At 44.2% G+C, this 23,199-nt stretch overlaps 1 protein-coding gene across 1 annotated transcript in view; it reads right to left on the bottom strand.

The window, feature by feature from the left end:
* Positions 1-324: 324 nt before the first annotated feature.
* The window catches only part of JAZF1 (JAZF zinc finger 1), a 220,025-nt gene continuing 197,150 nt past the window's right edge, over positions 325-23,199 (bottom strand). The window contains exons 4-5 of the mRNA XM_053265045.1: positions 13,724-13,893; positions 325-2,586 (exon numbers count right to left, since the gene is read on the bottom strand). Coding sequence (XP_053121020.1) covers positions 2,410-2,586; positions 13,724-13,893 — 347 coding nt within the window. The 3' untranslated portion in view covers positions 325-2,409. The remainder of the gene's footprint in view (positions 2,587-13,723; positions 13,894-23,199) is intronic.

The following is a 23,199-nucleotide window of genomic DNA, read 5'->3' as shown; positions in this document are numbered from 1 at the left end:
AAATGGATTGCTCTTTCAATTGAATGTTGTTCCTCTAGCACACAGTGAATTAACATTTAATAACTCCTTAGTATGAGCACGTGTTAAACCCCATTGACTTAAATCTGGTGATGTAGATGTATAGAAAGCTGAAACACCAGCCCTGATTCAGAGCTTTATGCTAGTCTGCTCCCTGCAACATATTTATCGGTTCTGAACATTAAATGGTACTCGTTTAGCACTTTGTCAGTCCTGTTATAAAACTGAAAATCTGCTGTATGATCTTGGCATAGTATAACATGTTTGCTATATATCAATGTGCTAAAGATAAAGCAACATCCAGTGTTTTGGATCAGAGGCAATTTATTAAATGTGATTCAATTTACATTTAGAAGCAGCTTTTATCGAAAGAAATTTTGATGCACTTTGTGGCACTCAAGTTCTAAAACAAACCTCTTGTGACTTCAAAATTAATCGACTTTGTCCCCAACAAAATATAGGAAAATATAATTTAAAGCACATTTTCACAGACACAGAACAATACATTCACTATACACAGTATAACAAAATAGTCCCATTTTTACCTGTTTAATACTGTCACAATGACTAGGTAAATAGAAACTGGATTTTAATAGTGGAAAGGAGTTGACATGCAACAACATTATTTTGTTTAGCTGTTGGATTAAGTTGGTCTGTCCAGTTTTTTTACTTCGAGCAGAGCTAAATATGCCGAAGTCAAAATATTGGAAAATGGGTACTAGGGCTGTAAGTACAAGCAATTGGTTCTTATGTCTGGATCATCCTCTTACACCAGTATTGACACTTGTGCTACAAAATGTACCTTCCTGAAGATGAATCAAGGGTGATTTCTTTAAAGGAGGTTTTGTTTTAAATCTTTTCAACCCTCATTATGAGGGATTTAGAAGTTCAGTAAAAGCTTTCTTACCCAGTTATAGAATCCTTGCCCCCTCAATTGATACCTATTCTAAAAGAATGGAGACTCACATTTCCCATGTTATTCATATATATATATATATATATATTTATATTTATAAATACAAAATACACAGAAGAGGATTAATTGTAAAACTTAACATTTTTTCATGTGGGAGAAAGCCTCCCAGTTTTTATCAATGTAGCTTTTGCATACTTCGTAAACTATAAACCTTCAGACTAGCACTTATACAAGAGGAGAATGCTGAAGGCAGGAGAGCATCAAATAAACGAAGCATTCAGGTATGGTCCAGACACAAGCAACTCTGAGACAGACCTGCAACCAGAACTATCGCAGAGTACCTGCTTCAAGAAGCACTTCATTTCAGTAAGGCTTATGATGTCTCATAGTTCAGAAAGAAACTTAATGCTAAATTTGTGGAATGCAATAACCTACGGTAAGTTAAAAAATATATATATTTACAAAAATCTGAAGGTACAATGCAAATGGAATGAGACATTTCCATAACACAAAAAGTGTACCTCCTTAAATCATGCCTAGAAGTCTTATTGGCAACCACTGGCTCCCACCTGGACAGCAGTCGCAAGAATTGGCAACACATAAAACATTTTAAATTTGTTGGCAATAGAGAACTACAAAGTGCTTTTAAGACCTTCATCTAAGATGAAGATAATTTCTCTCACAAAATTTGCACTTCACTTCCAAGTGTCTTCTAGTAGTAGATACTGGGGAACATGAACAGGACCAGGGGAACTCAGTCCTGAGGAATCTGATGGGCCTTTAACGTTATAACATCCTGTATAGACAAAAGTAGGAATTCTAATGCTAGAGTGACTTACTACAAATACCAAGATTTTTCAGCACTGCAGAGGAGAAAAGGATTTGCAAGATAATATAAAATACAGCAAGCACACCTTTGTATGTATGTTATTTGAGTATGAAAATATTTTTAGCATATGTTTGTTAAACATTCTCTTATTTATAATTCCAATACCTAGCTATCCCACAGATATCTCTATTACATAAGGCATATTAACCAGGTGGATAATAGGGAGGAGTTTTGGTTTTGCAAGCACATGAACTGATGTGCTGAATAGCTTCAATCACACTACAATCTTGAAGTTATCTCAGTGCCAAGCTTTCTTCCCCTTCCCCATCCTTATTTAACACTGCAGAACAAGTTAATATACATCATCCTCTCATTCTCCTCTTTGGGGGGAAAATACTTTGAAAAATCTGTAGCTTTTAGCACCTTTATATCAAAGTGATGTATATGGGCATGATGATTACATGTGCAAATGTACAAAATCATTAACTCTACAAAGATACATCATACCAAAATTACAGGGGGGGAAATGTAAAGCATGCATTTAAATTCTTTTAAGGGGTGCTCTGTGCTTCCCCCAGAGAAGGTGGCTGTCTTGAAAATCAGCAACTGCTGGTGAGGATTCCTTGGCACATTTGTGACCAGCATGTTATTGCTGCATCTTCCTGATAATCTCAGCAGACACTGGTGGATGGAAATTGATTGTATGGTGCCGCAGACCCTGAGCTGTCTTGTAACTCTTCCCACAACGACATTTGAATGGCTTCCGCACGCGGATCTGTGTTCTGTGGCCATTCTTGGCATGGTATTTGATACCATTCACATTCTGTGGGAGGAACAGGATGGAATAAGGAGCTGGGTTACACACAAGTGGTCTGGCAACAAAGCCTGGCTTTCACAGCGGAAGGGTAGTTGAATTACAGTCCAAACTACTTGGGGAATAGATTTCACCAAAAATTAAGTAACAAACTTGACATATTTCAATGTTATGAGCTTGAAATAGATTTTTTTTCACTTGGAGATGGAATCCTAAAATCATTTTTCATATGAGTACGTGCCCACTAATCAAACATTTTGCTATGCATTTATTCAATGTATCAGAATTGCAGCAGAATGGGGTGGGGTTAGCCCTAGGAGGCCTTCAGCTAAAATCCCAGTAACCTCAAACGACAAGAACCCTACCCACCACCCTCAAGAAAGGTCAGATCCAAAACAGCCTAGTCCAGCCGGGTAGCTGTTAATATGCTTTTTGGATTAAGATCCAAAAAGTGCAAGTGGCCTAGGCATCAAGAAGACAAATACTCTATTGCTATTCTTACAGACACTATGCAGTCCATCATAAGTCTAAGGAAGATGCGCCTTCCTCAGACATACTGCTACTGCTTGTATATACACTGTAGCCTCCACAGCACTAAAGCACAGTGTGCTCATGGCGAGCGATGGAGCTCCCATGATCACACTGTGCTTCAGAGCCAGGGAGGCTACTGCATATGTGCAGCCAGTGGCAGTGTGTTTTTGAATAGAACATCGCTGCAAGAAGACATCTTCCTTAGACTGGTGGTAGACATTTGTGAGCCAGTATATAGTTCATAACCCTCTACTTCCATTATTTATTTATTTAAAAGCGCGTGCCTCAACATTTCTGTCCCGAAGGTACTGTCAAGGAGGCTTACAGCAGAATTTTAAAAAACACCATCAAAACAAAGTAGCAAAACCATCCTGAGCCATTTTTGGAAGGGTGGTATATAAGTCAAATAAATAAAAATTGGGAAAAGTCATAATACCACAAAGCAGAAACAGTGTACCTAAATGCCAATGACAGGAGGTCTCCTACACAGAGAGTTCCACAACTTGGGTGTCACTACTGAAAAGACCCTGTTCTGTATCCTAACCAGCCAGACCCTTGAAGGCAACAGGATACTGAGTAAGTGTTTGATGATGGAAACAGCAAACAGGCCGACTCATGTATCAGAGGGCAGTCCATCCAATTTTCTGGTCCTGAACCGTGTAGGGCTTTTTATCTATTAAGCCCTAAAAAAAAAAAATTACAGCCAGGATATTGGATGGACGGCCTTCTCCCACATGAGCTGGCACTTTAAATTGTGGCTGGAAACAACTTGGCATTCAATGCAGATTGAACAAAATCACAGTTATGTGCTCTGGAATTCAGGTCACATTTTTCACAGCTGAGGTTTCATGTGGAATGCACTGCAGTAATCTCATCTTGATATGCCCAAGGCATGTATTGCCAGGTCTGCTTCTCAAGAAAAAGCCACAGCTGGCACACAAGTCAAAGCTGATCAAAAGTTCTTCTGACCACAGTCACAACCTGGTTATCCATGAGCAAAATGGGGACCAGGGTGAGAAGTTGCTCCTTCAAGAACAGAATGCCTAAGAATAGGCTGAACCAACTAACCCAGGAATGGCTTATGACAAACTTCTCCTACAGGATCAAGGCAGTTGTTGGTCGTTAATTACATAGTTCTCAATAATGGGCTCACAACTGAAGTCATTTCCCCCCGCCAGCACTGTCTTTTAAATGGTGCTGCCCTGTGCCTCCTCGGACCAGAAGTCCTGGTACACGTCACGATGTGTGTGCAGATGTCATGCTCGCTGGCATGTCATGATGTACTGTCACCCTACTGGACTGTTTGAAAAGGCAATGCCGGTGGGGGAAATGTGCACCCTCCCCATCCTTCAAGAAATCCCCCCACACCTTTGAACCGGGTCCATGCACATCCCTACTGAAAGCACCTGAGAAGACGTCCTGACACGCCCTGTGCCATAACCTGGCTGCATGCACAGCCGCGAAGTGGGCCAAACGTACACATGTTTAAAAATCCCAGGTCTGCTCTGACTGTGTGCTGTCTGCAGATAAGCAGGTGCGGGGAATAGCAGAAGAGGGCACCTTCCTCTGCTCCTTTGACCCAGGAGCAGCAGGGTTGTGCAGGGACTGCAGGCGAGGTTGCACCTGTACACAGGTTTGCATGGCCAGGCAGGAGGCTTGTTTCCTGGGCACATTGGCCACCATCCCTGCGATCAGGAAAGCAGTCTCTGTGACACCCCTGACCACCATTTCCCAACACACAACAACACAGCTCTACTCGGAGCACCACGACCTGACACTCATGACCAGGCATCGTCCACGTGGGCTTGGGAAGCCACCATCATCACAGAGGCAGCATTGCTTCAGTAACGAGTGATTCTTATCCCACAGACCCTGCTCAGGTTTGTAACCCCTCACTCCACCCTGGAAAAGCGGCTGGGCCCCACTTCCTCACCCGTTCTTTGCAAAGAATAGAACAGTTCCCCCAATCCCCCCCCTTCCTTGTGCAGATTTCTGCATACACCCAGAAGACATCTAGGCACTCCAAGTGTCATTGCCTGGGGGGGGGGCACTGGGACGGACCATTAAACCCAATCATGATCCTGAGTTCTGCCTTGTCTCTGCACTATATGCAGATCTGCATGTGTGGGGTATAGCAGGAGAGGGGAGCCCCCATTCTCTGGCCACCCCAGGGCAGTGGGGCGGCTGTTCCGAGGCATTGGCAGGGGAGCACATGTACACATGGGCAGGCATGCTGGAGGGGGACATAGTTTTGCAGGAGCCTGTCTGCGGTCCCCAAGATAAGGAAAGCAGTCTCTGGAGTGGCCCTTCCCAAGGCTCGCCTGCACACAGCAATCTGGCTTTATTCAGAGCCCCCATGGCCTGGCACTCTCGTGAGGGAGGTGTCGCTGGGAAAAGGGGATGTATTGCCCTCTTGAAGCAGCTATGATTTGTCCGGGCATTTGTCTCTCTCCCACAATGGTCCTTCTCATGAGTTGTCTGTGAGTTGTCTTTCCCTCTCATGCCCGGGTCAGGTGGCTTGATCCTTGAAAAAGGCTCTCGGTTGACCCAAGACTGACCTAGTGACCAGTGTTGAATATGATAAATCCTGGGAGGCATGAACCCCCACAAAGGGGAAGGGGCTGGGCTCCCCTTCCCCAACCTTTCTGTGAAAAGAACAGAACTTGGTTGGTCAGGAATCCCTGCTGGGGGGCTCCCTTTCAAAACCTGCCAGTAGCACCCCCACCCAAAGCATTTGCATGGGTGGTACTGATAAGCTGTGGCATGGACCCTTCAAACTATTCAAAATTCCCAGAGCTGGCCCGGCATGCTGCCGTGTACAGTTCTCCCGGCATGTGTATTGGTGGGAGAGGGGATCTCCGGTTTCCAGCTGCCCTGGGATGGTGCCATTGCCCCTGGGGACGCAGGCAGGGGGCCACATCTTAACATTGGCTGGCAGGGGGCACAGTTCTGCAGCAGCTTGGCCTCAGTCCCCAAGACATGGAGAGGTATCACCAGGGCCACCACCCAAAAGGCATTTAGAGCCCCTATGGCCTGACACTCTTGTGAGAGGGCTGGCCATGGGAGAAGGATGTTTTGCCATCAGGCATCAGTAGAGTTCTCACTCGGCAATTCTCTCTCCTCCCCTGTGATTGTTCTACTCATGAGTTGTCTGGGGATGTCTCCATGACCAGACACCCTCTTCAGCCCTTGTTTTTGGTGCAGACACTGATGAAGGTACATTGCCTATCCAGCCTCCTGGCCCTGCTCATGAGTAAGCCTGGAGGGTATTACCCTCCGAGAAGGAGAAGGGGCTGGGTCCCCCTTCCCCAACCTATATATAATATATAGGTATAAACTTATATATAATATGTAGTATATAAAAAGAATAACTTTGCTGGTCCTGAATCTCTGCTTGTGGCAGACCCTCAAAGCCAGACAGAAGCAACCCGGGGATATTTGCTCCCTGTCCAAAAAGGAAATGCTCTGTGCATACTGGCTATCCCTCTCATGAGGGGGCCATTTGCCAGGGCATACCCACTTGCATGGAGTGGGCACGGGGTTTGGTCATGGACCTTTAAACCCATTCAAACCTCATGCGCTGGGTCCCACATGGTGCCATATGCAGATGTCCCGAGATTCCCAGGAGAGGAGAGCCCCAGTTGCCAGATGCCCTGAGATGGTAGGCTTGCCCTTCAGGTCTGTAGGTAGTGGTGCACACCCACACATGGGCGTACACACTGGCAGGGTGGAGGATCTGACAGTGGCTTGGCGGCAGTCATTGAGACCAGGACAACACTTGGTCAAGTGCCTGTCGATGCAGCTTTCCTGCCTAGAGCATCCTCCTTCGCTCCCCTTAGTCTGCCATTCTCATGAGAGAGCTGTCCGTGGGGCAATGGGCCCTTTGCAGCTTACAACATGAGTACCATTGAGCACTATGCTAGTACCATCTGGTAAATTTTGCCCAAAGATGGTTCTTCTCATGAGCAAGACTTAGGGAGCACATATCCCCAGCCAGGGAAGGGGCTGGGGCCCCTTTCCCCAACCTTTCTGTGAAAAGAATAGAACTTGGCGGCTCCAGCTTCCCTACTTGGATCTGCCTTTTGTACTCTGCCCCCCACTCCTGGCACCATGATGGGGTGCCCTGCTTGTGCTGCCACTTAAGAGTGTCTGTGCTTGTGACCACACATGGCTCTTGCTCCCTTCTCAGGGAGCAAAGCACTTAGTGCCTGTCCTGTCATCCCAAGCCCTCGTTCTACCACTTGCCAGGTAGGGGGCGCAAGGGACAGAGTGGAATTGAGAATGCCCCTGAGCGGCTGTGGGGCTTGACAGGCTGGCCAGTCCAGGACGGGGCGTGGTGGTGTCCCTGAAGCCTGGCAACTCCATCGCTGCATGACTGACAGGAGGGGCATGGCCTGTTTCCCAGGAGGCTGCCAGCGAGAAGTGTCAAAAGCATGGAGGAGCTAGGGCGGGTCTGTGCTGCCGCCCCTTATGATTGGGGTTTGGAAATGGACATGAAACTGCAGTTATAGCTGGGTCAGCAGTCGGGCGTACTGCTTTGGTGGCAAAACCACAGTTGGCGGCGAAGCTTAGAGTAAGCCGAAGGTTCTAACTGCAGTTTGGCGAGGCAACATGGAGTGAGCTTTCAGCCCATAACCGCGGTTTTGCACTTTCGGGCATACTGCAGTTACAGCTTCGACCATCTATAACTGTGGTTATCCTCTATGTCTGAACCTGGCCTGTATCCAAAATCTCAATTCCTTGAGGCTATTCTCGCGATGGAAAGAAACTGGGCTAAGGGAGCCCAGCCCGGTTTCCCTCCATCGTAAGAACAATCGGACGCACAGCCTCTCCCCTAAAATGAGGTTAGTGGAGTGCTTGCTCTGCTATCTTGGTTTTCCTGATCATGTGCCACCATGGTGCGGCGCTGCATAGTGGCAATACACAAGGCGACCCCCGACCGGGAGGCTTCAACAAGCTTCCCAGCCTTGGAGGTCTCCCCGAGGGCTTCCTGGGACTTCAGCCTGGGGGGTATCCCTGAGAACATCCTGGGACTTCTGGAGGGCCATGCGGCCCCTGATCCCTGCCGCCCCTACCGACTCCGTGACGTAGCCAGTAGTCACGTGGGCGGCTGATCCGGCCACCCAGGGACGGCTCTCTGCTCCTGTGCCCACTCTCCCCACTGAGTCCAGTTAGGCTCCACATGTTGATCGTGTGTAGAGCCTCTTTATCTCTTAGATTGCCCAGTTCCTATTTTAAGTTCTGCATCTTTTCTTCATGCTAGCTGCCTTTATCTGTCCAGATTTTTAAAATGCACTTTATTTCCATCTCCTTTCCCATTTTCACTTAAGATTTCCAAAGTTTGAGTTTCCTTGTTGAGAAAACAAAGTAGAAGATGCATTCAGTTGATTAAAAAGAACCTCCATGAACTAGAGAGAAGTCAACAGACAAGACTAAATTTTAGGTGATGGAGTAAGTCTCTTTACATGAGTTGGCAAAACAGTAGTATTTACCTGAAGACTTTACCTGAAGTACTTTTTATTTGTGGCTCTCTCTCTGATATCAGCCTCTCTGGGTCAATAATTTGCTCACTGTCAGCTCTTGCATTAATGGTGTGCAAGACATCCCTTAGACAGTACTCATGCATTTCTGATGAAGAAGAGAAAGAGCAGAAGGAAACCTTGCGTGCTTTGCGGCCAGCTGTCTCTTTTTATTGGCCAGGAGACCAATCTCTATTTATTGGCCAGGATCCAGCAAATTAGAGAGTTTTCCTAGCTTTCCCCACTAAATAATAGTTTGTGCTAGCTATGCTGGTTGAAGTGCCTTCTAACAATCTCAATAACCTATTTGCTTCTTCAGCAAATTATTGAGCATCCATTTTAAACATATCCTCCACAGAACTCCTGTCGATCACGTTAGCCACGCATATCACATTTCCTGTTCAGTACCTATGCAGAGTATCACTGAAACAGAGTTTGTGTTTGCTGGTTTGACAATAGATTGGATCTGTGCACACAAGTCAATGTCTTGCTTAAATCTGGTAGCAAATTTATATTCATACTGTACTATAACACACAATCTTGTCACACTCACAGAGAAAGAGTTTCATACTAACTGCATGCAGGCTTGGAATTTTTTTAGCTCCTATTGGATCTCTGACACTGCTAAGGTCACCAGGGACTCTCAAGGACCAGATTCCTCTTAGGTGATGAGCTGTAGGCTGTGCTGAGCATTACTGTTCATTGTTTTACCCACTTTCTAAAGCAGGAGATTGGAATGAATGGTAAAAGACTCACACAAGCATCTCAACACCCAACAAAGAAGAGCGGGGAGGGGAGGGGAGTCAAAGCTGGGTCAAAGCTTTTGGAACAGAGACCAAGCTGGAAGGAACTACTCAGGAAATGAAGAGAGCTGGAATGGAGAAAGAAGGCAACATTTATAAGCGGGAGATAGTTTTGTTGATTTATTATTTAGGAACGCATACCCTGTCTGCTGCAAAAGAAGAGTCTGTCTGAGGGCAGATGAGCATCCCAGAGGGCAGGGGCCACCATGGAGGAGGGCAGCCCACACGTCACCACTAGCTGAACCTCAGATGCTGGCAGGACATGCAGGAGAACCCTTCTAAAAGATCTTAATGGGCCTAGGGAGATTCATTTGGGAGTTCTTCAGGTATCTAGGTCCTAAGCCATTTAGGGCTTTAAAGCCCTAAAATAATCAACAACTGGAATCATGTCTGGAAACACACCAGTAATCAGTACAGCTGATACTGTAGCAAAGTGATATGGCCCGAATATCTAGTGCCAATCAGGACCCTTGCTGCTGCTTTCTGCACCAAAATTAGTTTCCAAAGGGTCTTAAGGGGCAGACCAATGTACAGTGTGTTACATGAATCAACATTGTATTAATTACATTAATCAACTTTTTAAAAGGCACTGAAGACATATTTGTTCATCCAGGCTTTTAATTAGATTTATAGTTTTGATACTTTTAATGCTGAACATAAGAACATCCCTGCTGGATCAGGCACAAGGCCCATCTATTCCAGCATCCTGTTTCACACAGTGGCCCACCAGATGCCTTTGGGGAGCCCACAGGCAAGAGATATGTGCATGCCTTCTCTCCTGTGGTTGCTCCCCTGCAACTGGTATTGAAAGGCATCGTGCCTCTGAGGCTGGAGGTGGCCCACAGCCACCAGACTAGTAGCCATTGATAGACCTGTCCACCATGAATTTGTCTAAGCCCCTTTTAAAGCCATCCAAGCTGGTGGCCATCACCACATCCCATGGCAAAGAGTTCTATAGATTAATTATGTGCTGTGTGAAAAAGTACTTCCTCTTGTCGGTCCTAAATCCCCCAACCTTCAGTTTCATGGGGTGACCCCTAGTGTTGTAAGAGAGGGAGAAAAAAATTCTCTGTCCACCCTCTCCACTCCATGCATAACTTTATACATCTCGATCATGTCTCTCCTTAGTCGCCTCTTTTCCAAAGTAAAGAGCCCCGGGTGCTGTAGCCTGTCGATCATGTTATATCATTGTGAACGACGGGATGCGGCGGTGAGTGATGGGGCTGATCCTGGAGCGGGACTTTCAGTCCCATCTGAGTTGCTGTACATGAGTACAGCTTCTCTTTCAGTAACAACTGAATAACTACTGCCTCTCCAGTTTGTTATCTTTGCTTTGCCTGTTCAAGGCTGATCTAGCAGTTCTGGCAAGGTTCTTCCATCCTCTCTAATAAAACGCTTGGTGTCCGTCCGTGGACGGGCACCAAGCGTGTGTTCGTGCCTCCCTGCCCTGTTCTGCGCCTGCGCGAAGCGCAGGCGCAGAACAGGGCAAGGGAGACACGCTTGCTGGTACCAGGGAAAAAGCAGGAAAACACCAACGAGGAAAACGAGCCAGAAACACGAGCACCGGGAAAACGAACACCAACGAGGCCACCGGGAAAACGAGGACCAACCAGCAGGACCTGAACGAGACAAACCCCGAAGCAAACTCCGGGGGCCGAGTGGAGGCTGTTCCGAAAAAGCCTGACAGGGAGAATGCTGCCCCCGCCGCCGCCGCCAAACTCCCAGCCTCCCTCCCAACTTCCAAAACCACCTTACCCTGTCCCATGTAAGCTGGATGATGAAATACCGGCATTGAAGAGGAAGTGAGGAGCACGCAGGCAGAGCTCCTCTCTCTGCACAGACTCTGCCCGAACTGCCGCTTTGGGCGGAAAGGACGCAAGAGGCGTCCTTTCCGTCCAAAGCGCCAGTTCAGAAAGAGGCATTGCAGAGAGAGAAGCACTGCTTGCAATCTTCTCTCTCCCTCTTCTATGCCAGTTTTCCTTCAGCCAGCTGAAAAGGGCCAGGGTGAGGTGGTCACTGAAGCTGGGAGGAAGGGTGGGAGTTTCGCTGCAACGGCGGGGGCAGCTTTAACCCTTTCAGGCTTTAACGGAACAGCCTCCGCTCGGCCCCCGGAGTATGGTCCCTGTCTCCCCGGTGCCGTCTCTGTCGCTCCTGCTCTCTTTCCCCCACCGCCTCGCCCCCCCCGATCAGAACCACAACAACATAAAAGTAACACTAAGCACTACAACAGCCACAAAAAGTAACACAAAGCACAACACACTACATTAATTTAAAAAATAAAAAACTGAGGCAGTGGCCACAAGCGAGACCAGCACACTCCCCCCCCCAACAGCACAGCATAAAAACCCCCACCCACACACACACATACACACACACAATGCATGAAAAGAGGGAGAATAGTCTAGCACCCGTTATTCTAACGGGCTTAAAAACACTAGTTCCTCATAATTCGGTTCTCCCTGACCCCCAACTATCCACAATCCAAGCCTCATTTCAGGTGGAGTAATCCTGCCCACACTGCATGGTGCCATATCCTAGAGGTTTTAGCAGTCCAATTTCACCTGCACCCTCTGTGACACCCCCACCCCCTTCCTGGGAGTAGCACCACAGCCTACTCACTGAATTCACCCAAACTCTGCCTTGTCACCTAAACACGATTGCTAAGTTTGGTGAAAGAGCAAAGGTTTTAAGAAAGACTGGGGTTAGATTCTTTAGTTAGCAAGCCTAGCTGAGTTCTAGAAGTCCTAGGATCTTCACAGCAGGAAAATTCACCTCACAAATCTGATCCTGCCTGTTCTATTTTTGGCTTACTTTCTAATTATGTGTTTTTGAGGGATGGAGAAAGCATCATAACAAAACATGATGGTCCTTCTTTTCACAATGAAGTGAGGTTAATAAGCTCTCTCGCTCAGAGCCTGGTGTTGCTCAAAATTATTTGAACAAATGGAAGATGAGAGGCTGGAGCAAGACTTGAAGATAAAGGACAGATGAGCAGTGGTCAAACTGGAACAGGCCTGTCTCCTGCATGTTAATTTCGAAGTGGAACAAAATTTCTCCTCTGATTCTTTATCCTAGGAGAATTTCTTCCTCCAACAGAGAATGAAATTTGAATATATTCAGATTCTGAGCAAACTAAAAGGCCAAGAATAGTCTCCCTGTCATTTCTCATGATCTCAAGCAAATCTGTTCTTCTGAATTTACCTGGCTATGCACCATCTTTATTTTTTCAAAACAATTTTACTCTGCCTTCATTCCGTTAAGAAATGCTCAAGGCAGCTTTGCAAGGCTTCTGTGCAGCAGGCAGCATCCATCTCCATTCATCCAGCAGGTTATTTGGGAAGCTGCCTGGCCGGGATGCCACTCTCCCTTCTTACGGATCAGCTATCAGTGTTCTGTTGGGTTTTTTGTTAGCTCAGCTAAGAAGCCTGCAGCAGTGCCTCGTCTGCCCTCAGAATTGCTCTCCTTGTTCTCTGCTCAGCTAAATCAGCTCCTGCAGCCTCTACCTCAGCTGGCCCACAGCTTCTCCATGAAGCAAAAGCTGCGGTGCCAACACTTAATTGTCACCTCCAAGGTAGGAATGTGCCCAAACTGGTTTGATGCCTCCTTAGGCAAGTGCTAAACCGTTCAGGCGACGGCATTTGAACTGGTTCAGCTGCTGTAAAAAAGGTGCCAGCATTCGAACCTGCACTCACTGTTCAAAAGGCTGTGCACGGCTGCAGTGCTGCTCTCAGCAGCCTGCATGTGGCTTCAGCATACACATGGCCGGTGCACATGCGCAGCAGACATGTGCGTTCCAACACTACACACAGACTGCTGGGAGCAGTGCTGCAGCTGGAAGCAGCCTTTTGAACAGCGAGCGCCATGCCCGTAAAAGCAGTGGGTTGCTGGAGGAGCAGGTAAGGTCCTACTTACCCGCTTTTTAAAGGAACCGACCCCCGCCCCACTCACGGCTGCATGAGCCGTTCATGCACATCCCTACTCCGAAGGACTCTATAGACAGGTGGGAGTTGGAAACGTCCAATTCCATAAGACCCAATGGAAAGTGGTGAACATAGTTGATAACACTATCATGAATTAAAGTATTATCTTAAAATAAATTAGGAGGGAGGAACCTTGCAATTTTCAGTGGGTTCTGTATTTTCAGGTGACATGCTCCTCATTCATGGGGTGAAATGTTCAGTTTTTCAAAGTCTAGTGTTGTAAAAGCATGTAGATCAGGATGAAATCTGGGGAAGATAAGACATTGGCTTTCAGAGCGATGGTCTTATACCACAGGACAAATAACACACTTACCTTATATCGCTTTTTACACCCAGGTACAGGACAAGCAAAAGGTTTTTCATCCCCTCCATTCATACACATGGAACTTAGGATAGCTTCAGAGCTGATAGCACTTTCTGTAGTCCAGGACTCATCACTGTCTGAATCTTCATAGTCTACTTCTTCCTCGTCATATTCACTACCTAAAGAGAAACAAAATAAGAATTAAACACAAGTAACTACAAATACATTAATATTTGTATTTAATAACTACTAAACACAAGCACATTTCATATTTATTAGTATTCCCACTGTTCACTGCCTCATCTCCTCCCATCTTAGTTATATTGCTGGAAGATGTGTATTTTTAATTATAAAAATGTTTCTCATTACAGCTGGTACTTGATAAGACACACAACACATCATTTGTTAAATAATTGCAGCTAATATATTACATAAACTACTTTATATGACTTCACTTTAAATATTGATTGAACGAGCTATTTTATTGTCAGACAGCTAGAAAACGGGGAAAGCAGGGGGCGCTGAATACTTTTTTCCTTTCTTCTCCTGCCTCAAAACCAAAGTCGGTTTTTAAGGCTTTTCCTTTACACAGTAAAACACTTGAAGGGCATAATTCTCTAGATCATAAACAGTGTAAAATAATATGTTGACAAGTCTTAATACATTTACTAGCCCTTTGGAATTAATAGGAATTATAGCACAACATTAATAAGAATTATATTGTAGCAATTACAGCTGCGAAATTCATTCCCCCAGGTGTGAGGATAAATTGCATTGTGTGCTGCCCTAATACGGTATTATGTTCCAGATAAACTACAGCAGTCTTCTGAGCACCACACGGCCTGCTTTTTAATTCTATTTTTTAAGTTGCAATAAATATTAATAAGACTCTGTGTGAGGTGCACATTAAAACGAGACCGAGAGTAACTGAGAATACAGACTTTCAGTAGCCAAGGTAAGTCCACGCAAAAAACAACAGTAATGAAGTGTGTGTGTGTGTGTGTGTAAGTGTGTGTGTGTAAAAGAAAAAAGAAGAAAAGCTCTCTCAACAGGCTTGACACATCTTGGCAATGGTTAATGTTGACATTGAAGGGTGTTTCTGCCCCTGGCTGAGTCGTGCATTTTGTTCTGGCTTCAAGCCTTCAAATAATTTCAGATTGGAACCAACAGTCAAGCCAGAAATCTCTTTGTTCAGCAGGCACTTGGTGGGTGGCTGGGTAAGCAACTCTGATCCAGTGCAGGTGATACATTGGGTGGGATATATCACATGGAACCATGGTCAACTCTTGGTTCCATACAACATCTTTCAACCTTGAATGTATACACTCCCCCACACCCACCCTGCCGGGTGTAAGTTGGAAGAATTCTATTTCTGACTCCAGTTAGCAACAAAACAAGATTATTCATGATGTATGAACTGACGGTTCTTGATTTAGTCTAACCCAAGTGCTTGAAATAAGCTGAGAATCCACTTCACAGTTTGGGTTCATATCACAGTTTAATTCAAGCACTTGGTTAGAATAAACCGAGCTTGGTCAGTTTGGATGTCACGATTGATCTTGCTTTGTTTCTAATGACAATCGAAAGTAGAATTCTTCTGACTTGCATGTGAGCAGGGAACTCTGCTCAGAATCAGGATTTAACTGTGGTTTTGCATGACACCTGAATCCTAATTCTTGCAAACCATGGTTTTTAATTCAGGAGTCACTACAGGGCACATGTATTCCTTTCCCCCCGTTCCTTGCTTTGAAGCAATTCTTCTCTTTCATTCCCTTTTCAATGTTAACTATGCATTAGAGTCACGGTCGCTGGTTTGTTTGTTCTACCAATAGATACTCAAGAGTGACTTACAATAAATTTAATAATAAAGTTACCATCAAAACTGAAAACAAACAACTCAAATACTTCAATATGAAGAGGCAAAAGTCTGTTGAAACAAATTGTTTTCACTGCATGTGAAGCCAACAAAGATGGAGCCAGGTGGACCTTTTTCAGGAGGACAGAACTGAAAAGGGCCAGCAATCATTTCCATCTGCTGTGCCTCAGTGGCTAGAAGAAGATGGAACAGGGATTCCAGTGGTGATCTCAATCTTTGGATAAGTTTGTAAGGGAGAAGACCATTAAGGTAACCTGGACCCAGATTGTTTAGGAATTTAACACTGACCGGGTTCCCTTATAAACACAGATTGCAAATCTGTTTTAACAATGGTTTTGAATTCTGCTATAAGATAGAAATAAAACTGTATTTCAGTCTAAACTATGGTTCTAAACTAAACTCTAAACTATGGTTAACTCTGATAAGGGAGGGAAGAGAAGGTAGTACACAGTCTTGCAGCTGGCTCTTGATTTGCAAACCACAGCTTGCAGGGGGCCATAAATATGTCTGTACTGGATCCCTGTATTTTCAAGCAAGTTGTAAATAGATTTATCTGATAAAGACTGCACCTGAACATTCAAAACAAATTTTTATACTGAATCATTCCAGTACTAAAGTCATCCCAGTTCAAAATTCTAAGATGCCCATAATGTTCCTGCATGTGTAGGTTTCTCCCCTTCCATTTTATTGGATGCATCCAACTCATATGTGCATTGCATTCCATGTGTGCCTTGGGTTCCTCCACAACAATTAATGGGAAGCTCTTGCAGGCAAAGTACTTGATGTGTATCTAAAGGTTTGTGGTGCCATAAGCAATTTCTGGCCTGGTATGACTACTAGAAAGCAAATCACACTCATTTTAATGGGACTTGCTTCCCATTACTGTATTTAGAGTTAGGTGCAAGAGATGATTTAAAGGAACACTAGCCAGGCATAGTGCAGCTAACAACACTGGGTTTTTAGAAGAGTCGTTTTTCAGTCTGGAATATTTTTCAAGTTCATCACTTGGAATCCATTGGTATAAACCACATGCAGACAAAGCTTTAACAATATTAATGGCTATTAACTTTTGAGAATATTAATCTATTAATTGATTAACATATTTTCAGGGTTTGGGTATGCAAAGACATCCAAGGTCCTATCATTTTGACTTCTGTTTACACAGACATGGAAACTTGAGGATATTTTAGTTGCAGGCTCTTGCCTGCTGCATCCTTTCACTGAATTGTTAACCAAGCTCTAGACAGCTGAGATAACGACGCCATTGTTTACATTACCTGCCTGAGAGATGGATGAACAGGATCTGCCAAATATATACAATATTTTCATAAAATACTTGCAATTCACAATGTTAATGCAACATGTGTTAATTACATTTTGCTAGAATATTCATCCTGGCCATGGATCTTAGCATTATGATAGATTTCCATTGTGCACACCTTGTGCAGTGCTGATCTGTTGCCCACCTCTCTTAGATGAAACATTTTAATTAAACGCTTTCATTGTCGATGTGGGCTGGGGGGCAGTGTTCCAGACAGGCAGTGTATCAGGTGTGCAAACAAAGCTAGATTCATCAGCTGGTACCAATTCCTGCTGGGAAGCCCACTTGTGGCATGTTGAAGGGGAAGTTCATTTTGGCCAAAATATACATTTTGGGGCTCTGCTGTTCTTTTTCTTTTAAAAATAAAAATGAAATGAACAAAATAAGAAATCAACACATATTTGCCAAGTCAAACTCAATACTCTCTGAGTCAGGCTTTTAAAAGGCCTGTTTGCAAAGAGACTTGCCCTCCAACATCATGATCTGCCTGCCTAACAGACAGCTGTATATTCTTTAGCTAGTACTGGCCTTAAGAGGAGTCAAACAACATTGTTGTTGGAAAATGCATATTAATGTGTTCAATGATTCCTCATAATCCTGACATGGGAGCAAAACCAAGTAAGCTTCAGAGGGAATCTTCATTCCAGAAAAATTACACACACATTTTCCAAAATTAGGTGTCTTGCGTTTGTTAGAAGAATGCATATGTTGACATTAAGGGGCACATTCTAGGATCCAAAATACTATTTAGGCTCTGGCACTAGCCCAGTTTTGTATTTTTACCCTTCCCGTATCCCCTCATGCTGTATTCCAAACTGCTTTTGAATCTCCAATCCATTTCAAAAGCAGTTTGCTACGCTGCATGAAGGAAGCTGCTGAACGTCCAACACCCATATTTACAGAAATAATTACAAAGTTCTTTGGATCTCAGTCACTATTTTTTCTTTAAGACATTAGCTTTCTGACCAGTAGTTCTGCCAAAATTCCTTTTTTCCCCTGAATCCCGCTAGAAACATTATTTTCCAAATTGCATAGGAAATTCAGGAGTATTCACTCCATCTTTTCTACAACTCTTTTTGTTTCAGGTTGGAATTGATAGAACCTACTTCCAAGTAAACTTCCCCAGGATTACAGTTTTACAGTGAGACTGAAATTTCCTGCAAGCAAAAATGAGCACTCATAAAAACCCAGATTACGCTTTGTCTGTGTAGCACTTGCCGGTTCATAAAAAAGTTTTATGCGAATACTTCTTATTTTAAGACAACCAATATATGAATATTGTAACTGCCTCCTAGAAATAAGATGTGGTAAATTAATTTCACGATGGTGAATTCTATATAACATTAATTTACTGATTTCCCCCCTCCACATACACTCCCCATATTTATGTAATGGTTACCGAGAATATATTCACTTCAGTAGATGGCACCAGTCATTTTCAGTTTTGCAGAGTGAAACAGTCTTCAGAAGGTCATTCTTGGGGAGTCACAGGAGAACTAGTTCTCAAAAGCAGAACCACGACTTTTGCTGATTTGCAAAACAGCACCAGAAGACTTCTTATATAAAAATATATAGACATGCGCACACACAAATCGTGTCCATTCCTATCACACTGCCAGTACAAGTGATGTCAAGGAAGTGCAAAACACTAATTCTGTAATAAGATATTGTGATTTTTTTTTCAACCTTACCATCTGTATGTGTTCCTCTTCCCATCCTGCCCCCATCTTTCTCTCTCCCCTCTGCCTGCCCTCCATTTCTGCCCACCCCTTCTCCGATGGTGCATCAGTGCTACAGCCACGGTCTCTTTCCTCTCCTGGGTAAGCTGGAGAGTGGCTCATGCCGCCAGGGGCAGGGTAAGGATGGCACCTGGGCAGGTTCTGTGCACCACTAAGTGGGTGGGGTGGCACTTTGCTGTGCTGCATCAGGCAAAGGGGTGGGCACTGGGGACAGCCTTGGCAGCAGTCATTTGAAAGGACAGTCCGCTGGGATCAATAGAGGCACTTACTCTCTCCCTACTCAATATAAGAGAGCTACCACACTTTAAAAGATGCCTCTTTGCCCAACTAACAGGGTTTAATTCAAAACCCTGAGTTTAATTCACAATGTAGTTAATTAATTCACAGAGTTTAATTCAAAATGCAATTGTGGTGTCAGATGTACGATCACCACGTGGACCTTGCATTATAGCTCCCGCCCTCTTCAAATGTTATAAATGCTGTACGCAAGTACACTGATCCCAAGGGTGTGCTCTGAAGCCTCACTGTCCAGTTACGACATTTTGTCTGCAGAGACAAATGCTGTGCAAGTGGCCAAATTCTTTCCATGTCTGGGACACTGGGGCACTTCATCATTCTGCATCATGGAAGAATCTGTCTGTAAGAACATTTGCCTTTGCACACAAATGCTGTAACCATGGACAGCACGAGGGTGAGGGGAGATTCTGAGTGTGTCAGCATGGTGAAGAGCTTTATAACACACTCAGTTTTTCTAACCCCTGAACAGGGCTCATCTGCACCTCACTTGGGCGAGGTTGCATGCTTAATTAATAGTTATCATATGAGAAGTCAGATCCAAGACATCATGTACTAATTTATCTGCCTGAAGGATATTATTGTGCTTGACTTCCACTCTTAAGGCACTTAAGAGACAACAATCTTCACACAGCATGACTGGTAATGGGTATATTACATGCTACGATTATGAGGAGCTAACTGCAGTTATCACATGACAATCATAATCATGATTAGCATGAATGAATGCTTATTCAGTCACATCAGCTTCCTTCTCCAAAATAAGGAAAACCTATATTGATGTCACTACTGAAGATGATCATAAGGTCAGCAAATTATTATTTTTATGACTTCAAATTTTATGACTTGCTATGGTGAGAAAATAATTTTAAAAAACACAACTTTGTTATGGCTGATGGAGAAACATATGAATGCTGATATGCCAGCTGCGCCTGTTTCTCGAGATCAATGACCTCAAAACATTGGTACATCTGTTGGTAACCTCCAGACTGGACTTCTGTAACATGAGGCTGCCTTTGTACGTAGTCCAGAAACTTCAGCTGGTTCAGAATGCGGCAGCCAGGTTGGTCTCTGGGTCATCTCGGAGAGACCACATTACTCCTTTACTGATGGAGCTACTGGCTGCCAATAGGTTTCCGGACAAAATACGAAGTGCTAGTTATAACTTATAAAGCCCTAAACGCCTTTGGCTCTGGGTATTTAAGAGAGAGTTTTCTTCACTACAAGCCCCACTGCCCATTGAGGTCATTTGAGGAGGTCTGTCTCCAGTTACCGCCAACTCATTTGGTGGCTGCACAGAGACGGGCCTTCTCAGTCGCTGCCCCGAGATTGTGGATTGTGCTCCCTGCTGAGATACGATCCTCCCCATCTCTGGCAATTTTCAAAAAACTCCAGAAAACCCATATTTTCACTCAAGCTTTCTCAACTTCCTAAATTTTTTTAGGTTTTAATCTCTGGTTTACTTTAAAATTGTTAAATTGTTTTTAGTTTTTGTATATGTTTTTAACTTGTTGTATGCTATTGTTAACCGCCCAGAGACAAAAGTTTAGGGCAGTGTACAAATTTGATAAATAAATAAATCAAATCAAAGGATGTTGAACAGAAGTGGAGAGGATTTGCATTTTGAATCTAATAGGCTATCAAGGGCTTTCCCTCACATCCAGGCAGAAGCACCACTACAAAGAGCGATAACTGCTGAAAGCCACAAATCTTGCTCAGAAGAGTCAAATTCTAACCTTATTCCATTTCTTCAAGATGATTGAGTTTGCCTTCTAAAGCTAAACAATCCACATCAAAACTAGACATGGGAGCGAGTATCAGAAATGGGGCTGGGGGTGTGGTGAGGCAGTGATTTCAAAATATAAACCCCTTCAGTATAGAAATCTATGGCCCATTACAAGCCAAACCCTCTATGAATTGGGGCCCAACTCATAAGTTTCTCCGCCAGTGTTGCCAGCCAGCCAGACCTCCCGGCTATTTTTCCTGCTCTTCCTAAGCAAACTTATCTTTCGAAGGAGTGAAGGGTGGTAGAGGCTCACTACAGCCAGGAGAAGTCTTGTAGGCCTCTTTATTTAAGGCCTTGGTGCTCCTGAGTATGCTCCAGAATGGCGACATGGTTTAAAAAAAAAAAAATTCAAGAATTTTCTGAGAAAGCTCAGAAGAACCAGATTCATTATGAGGTAAGCTAAGAGGCAGGGGGAAATTGCCTGTCACTAGTCAAATATAAGCACTCCAATCTAGCAACTGTGGGGATGTTCCGTGTCTCTGGCACATTCTTCCCTCTCAGGGTAACAACTGCTGCTTGTGCATGGTCTTCCTTCCCTCCACTCACCCTGCTGGCCTCCTCCTACCATGAACGCACACATACAGTACATTCTACATACTAGGGATAGATTGTAGATTGAATTTCTACATACTGGGGATAAATTGGGTTGTCCCTAAATTCATTCCAAAAATAGTATTTGTTATAGGAACAAGAGATTAGAATACCATCAGAAACTGGGCGAATCTACCATTGAGTGGTCGTGTTCAATAAATATGCCACTGGGACCCTACCATTTGCCACCTGAGCCCTCCCCCACCACACTATTTGTTGCTGGTCTCCATAGTCCAGGCACAGTATAATGACATCACCCCACAGCATGTGTTTGTGCCGGGCTGTGATATCATTTATGGCATCTGGGCTGCGGAGGCTGGTGGTGAAGGTGGGGTGGGCAGGGGGTCTGAAGCGGCAGCAGTAGTGGCAGGTCAGTAGAGAACAGTGGGTGAGTGGGGGTGGCAGTGCACCAAAAAATGTGAACACAGACGGCCGCCACTGTCACTATGCCACTGATCAGGGATATTTGTTTTGCTATGGAACCTATGGGTACCACATACAGTGGGTATAGGAAAGAATCACCCCCTTTGATAAATTCTGGTTCCCTTACATCCTGAAATGAAAACACAAAGAAAATTCCCTTCAACAGCTGTACTTATCCAATGCAACCTATAACATCCAACTGAAAAACATCACAATTACAGTCCAGAAAAAGTGTCAGAGACAAAAAACAAGAATTACTGAGATTGAAAAAGGATCACCCCCCCCCCCATGTCAATATTTTGTTGAACCACCTTTTGCTTTAATAACAGCCTTGAGTCTGTTGGGATACTTCTCTATCAGCCTTGCACATCTAGACGGAGCAATATTTGCCCACTCCTCCATACTGTATCCCCAGCTGTCCTCTGCAACTTGCTCCAGACTAAAGGCAATTGTAGATCCTTCCTTATGTGCACATAAACCCTTATGCAGTTAAGGGGGGGGGGGTCCCTTCCTCTCTCTCTCTTTTTTAAAATTAAACTACAAATTTTACAAAATGCATAATTTACAAAATTACCCCCTACCCCCAAGTTTATTTGTAAGAACAACTAAAACATGAAATACCGATTCTGGAGAAAAGAAAACAGGCTGCTCTGAAGACATGTGTTCTACAGCGCTGTGCTTGTTTTGAAAACATGTAGTCTGAATGTTACAGAGGTGCTAAAACAATTTGCTACAACTTTAGCGCACAATGTGCTCTTGACATTTTATGGGCACCATGCGCCCATAGTCTTAGGAAGTTATTTTGCATTCTCATATAAAGATTTTCTCCAATCTTGCTCGCTACAAAAAAGACCTTTCAGCAGGGCGAAAGGCCTTTGCTTTTATATGCAGTGCAGCAGAACTTGATCAACAGTCTCGCAACCATTGCTTTAAAACATTCTTAAATGGTATTTCTACAGTTCCCTTTAAACAAATGCAATCTATTAGCTCTTGCAGCATAGACTTCCTGCAATTAAACAGCCATGTTTTACAGTGCAACTTGTTCTAAAAAGATAATTAAAATAAAAGAGCAAATAAATGAATTAATAAACCCAAACAGGTCCCTCCTGTCACAGCTTTACCCTGCAAATTAACTCAGACATCATAAAATCTCTGCCAGCCGCAGCCCTTTCTTGTTCTGGCTGGGGCACAGGCAACAACATCCACAAGGCAGGCAAAGGAAAAATAAAAGCAGAGCCTTTTCCACCTTCAATTCCATGTTAATTGAATTCTAGCAAATTGGTTAAGATCTTTCTAAGAATGCTCAACCAAAAAGAAAACAGTTGGCACAACAGGGGAGACAGAACCGTTATCTACGTGCAAAAAAACCCCAAACCAGAATGTGCAGTAACTGCTATTTTGAGGCTGCATTCTTAAGTTAAAAATACAACTCCAAGACGGCATTACAGTACTTAA

Source organism: Hemicordylus capensis, chromosome 6 (assembly GCF_027244095.1).
Source record: "Hemicordylus capensis ecotype Gifberg chromosome 6, rHemCap1.1.pri, whole genome shotgun sequence".
NCBI classification, from domain to species: Eukaryota; Metazoa; Chordata; class Lepidosauria; order Squamata; family Cordylidae; genus Hemicordylus; species Hemicordylus capensis.
The sequence above is the reverse complement of the archived record's forward strand: the minus strand, read 5'-3'. Positions and strand labels throughout refer to the sequence as shown.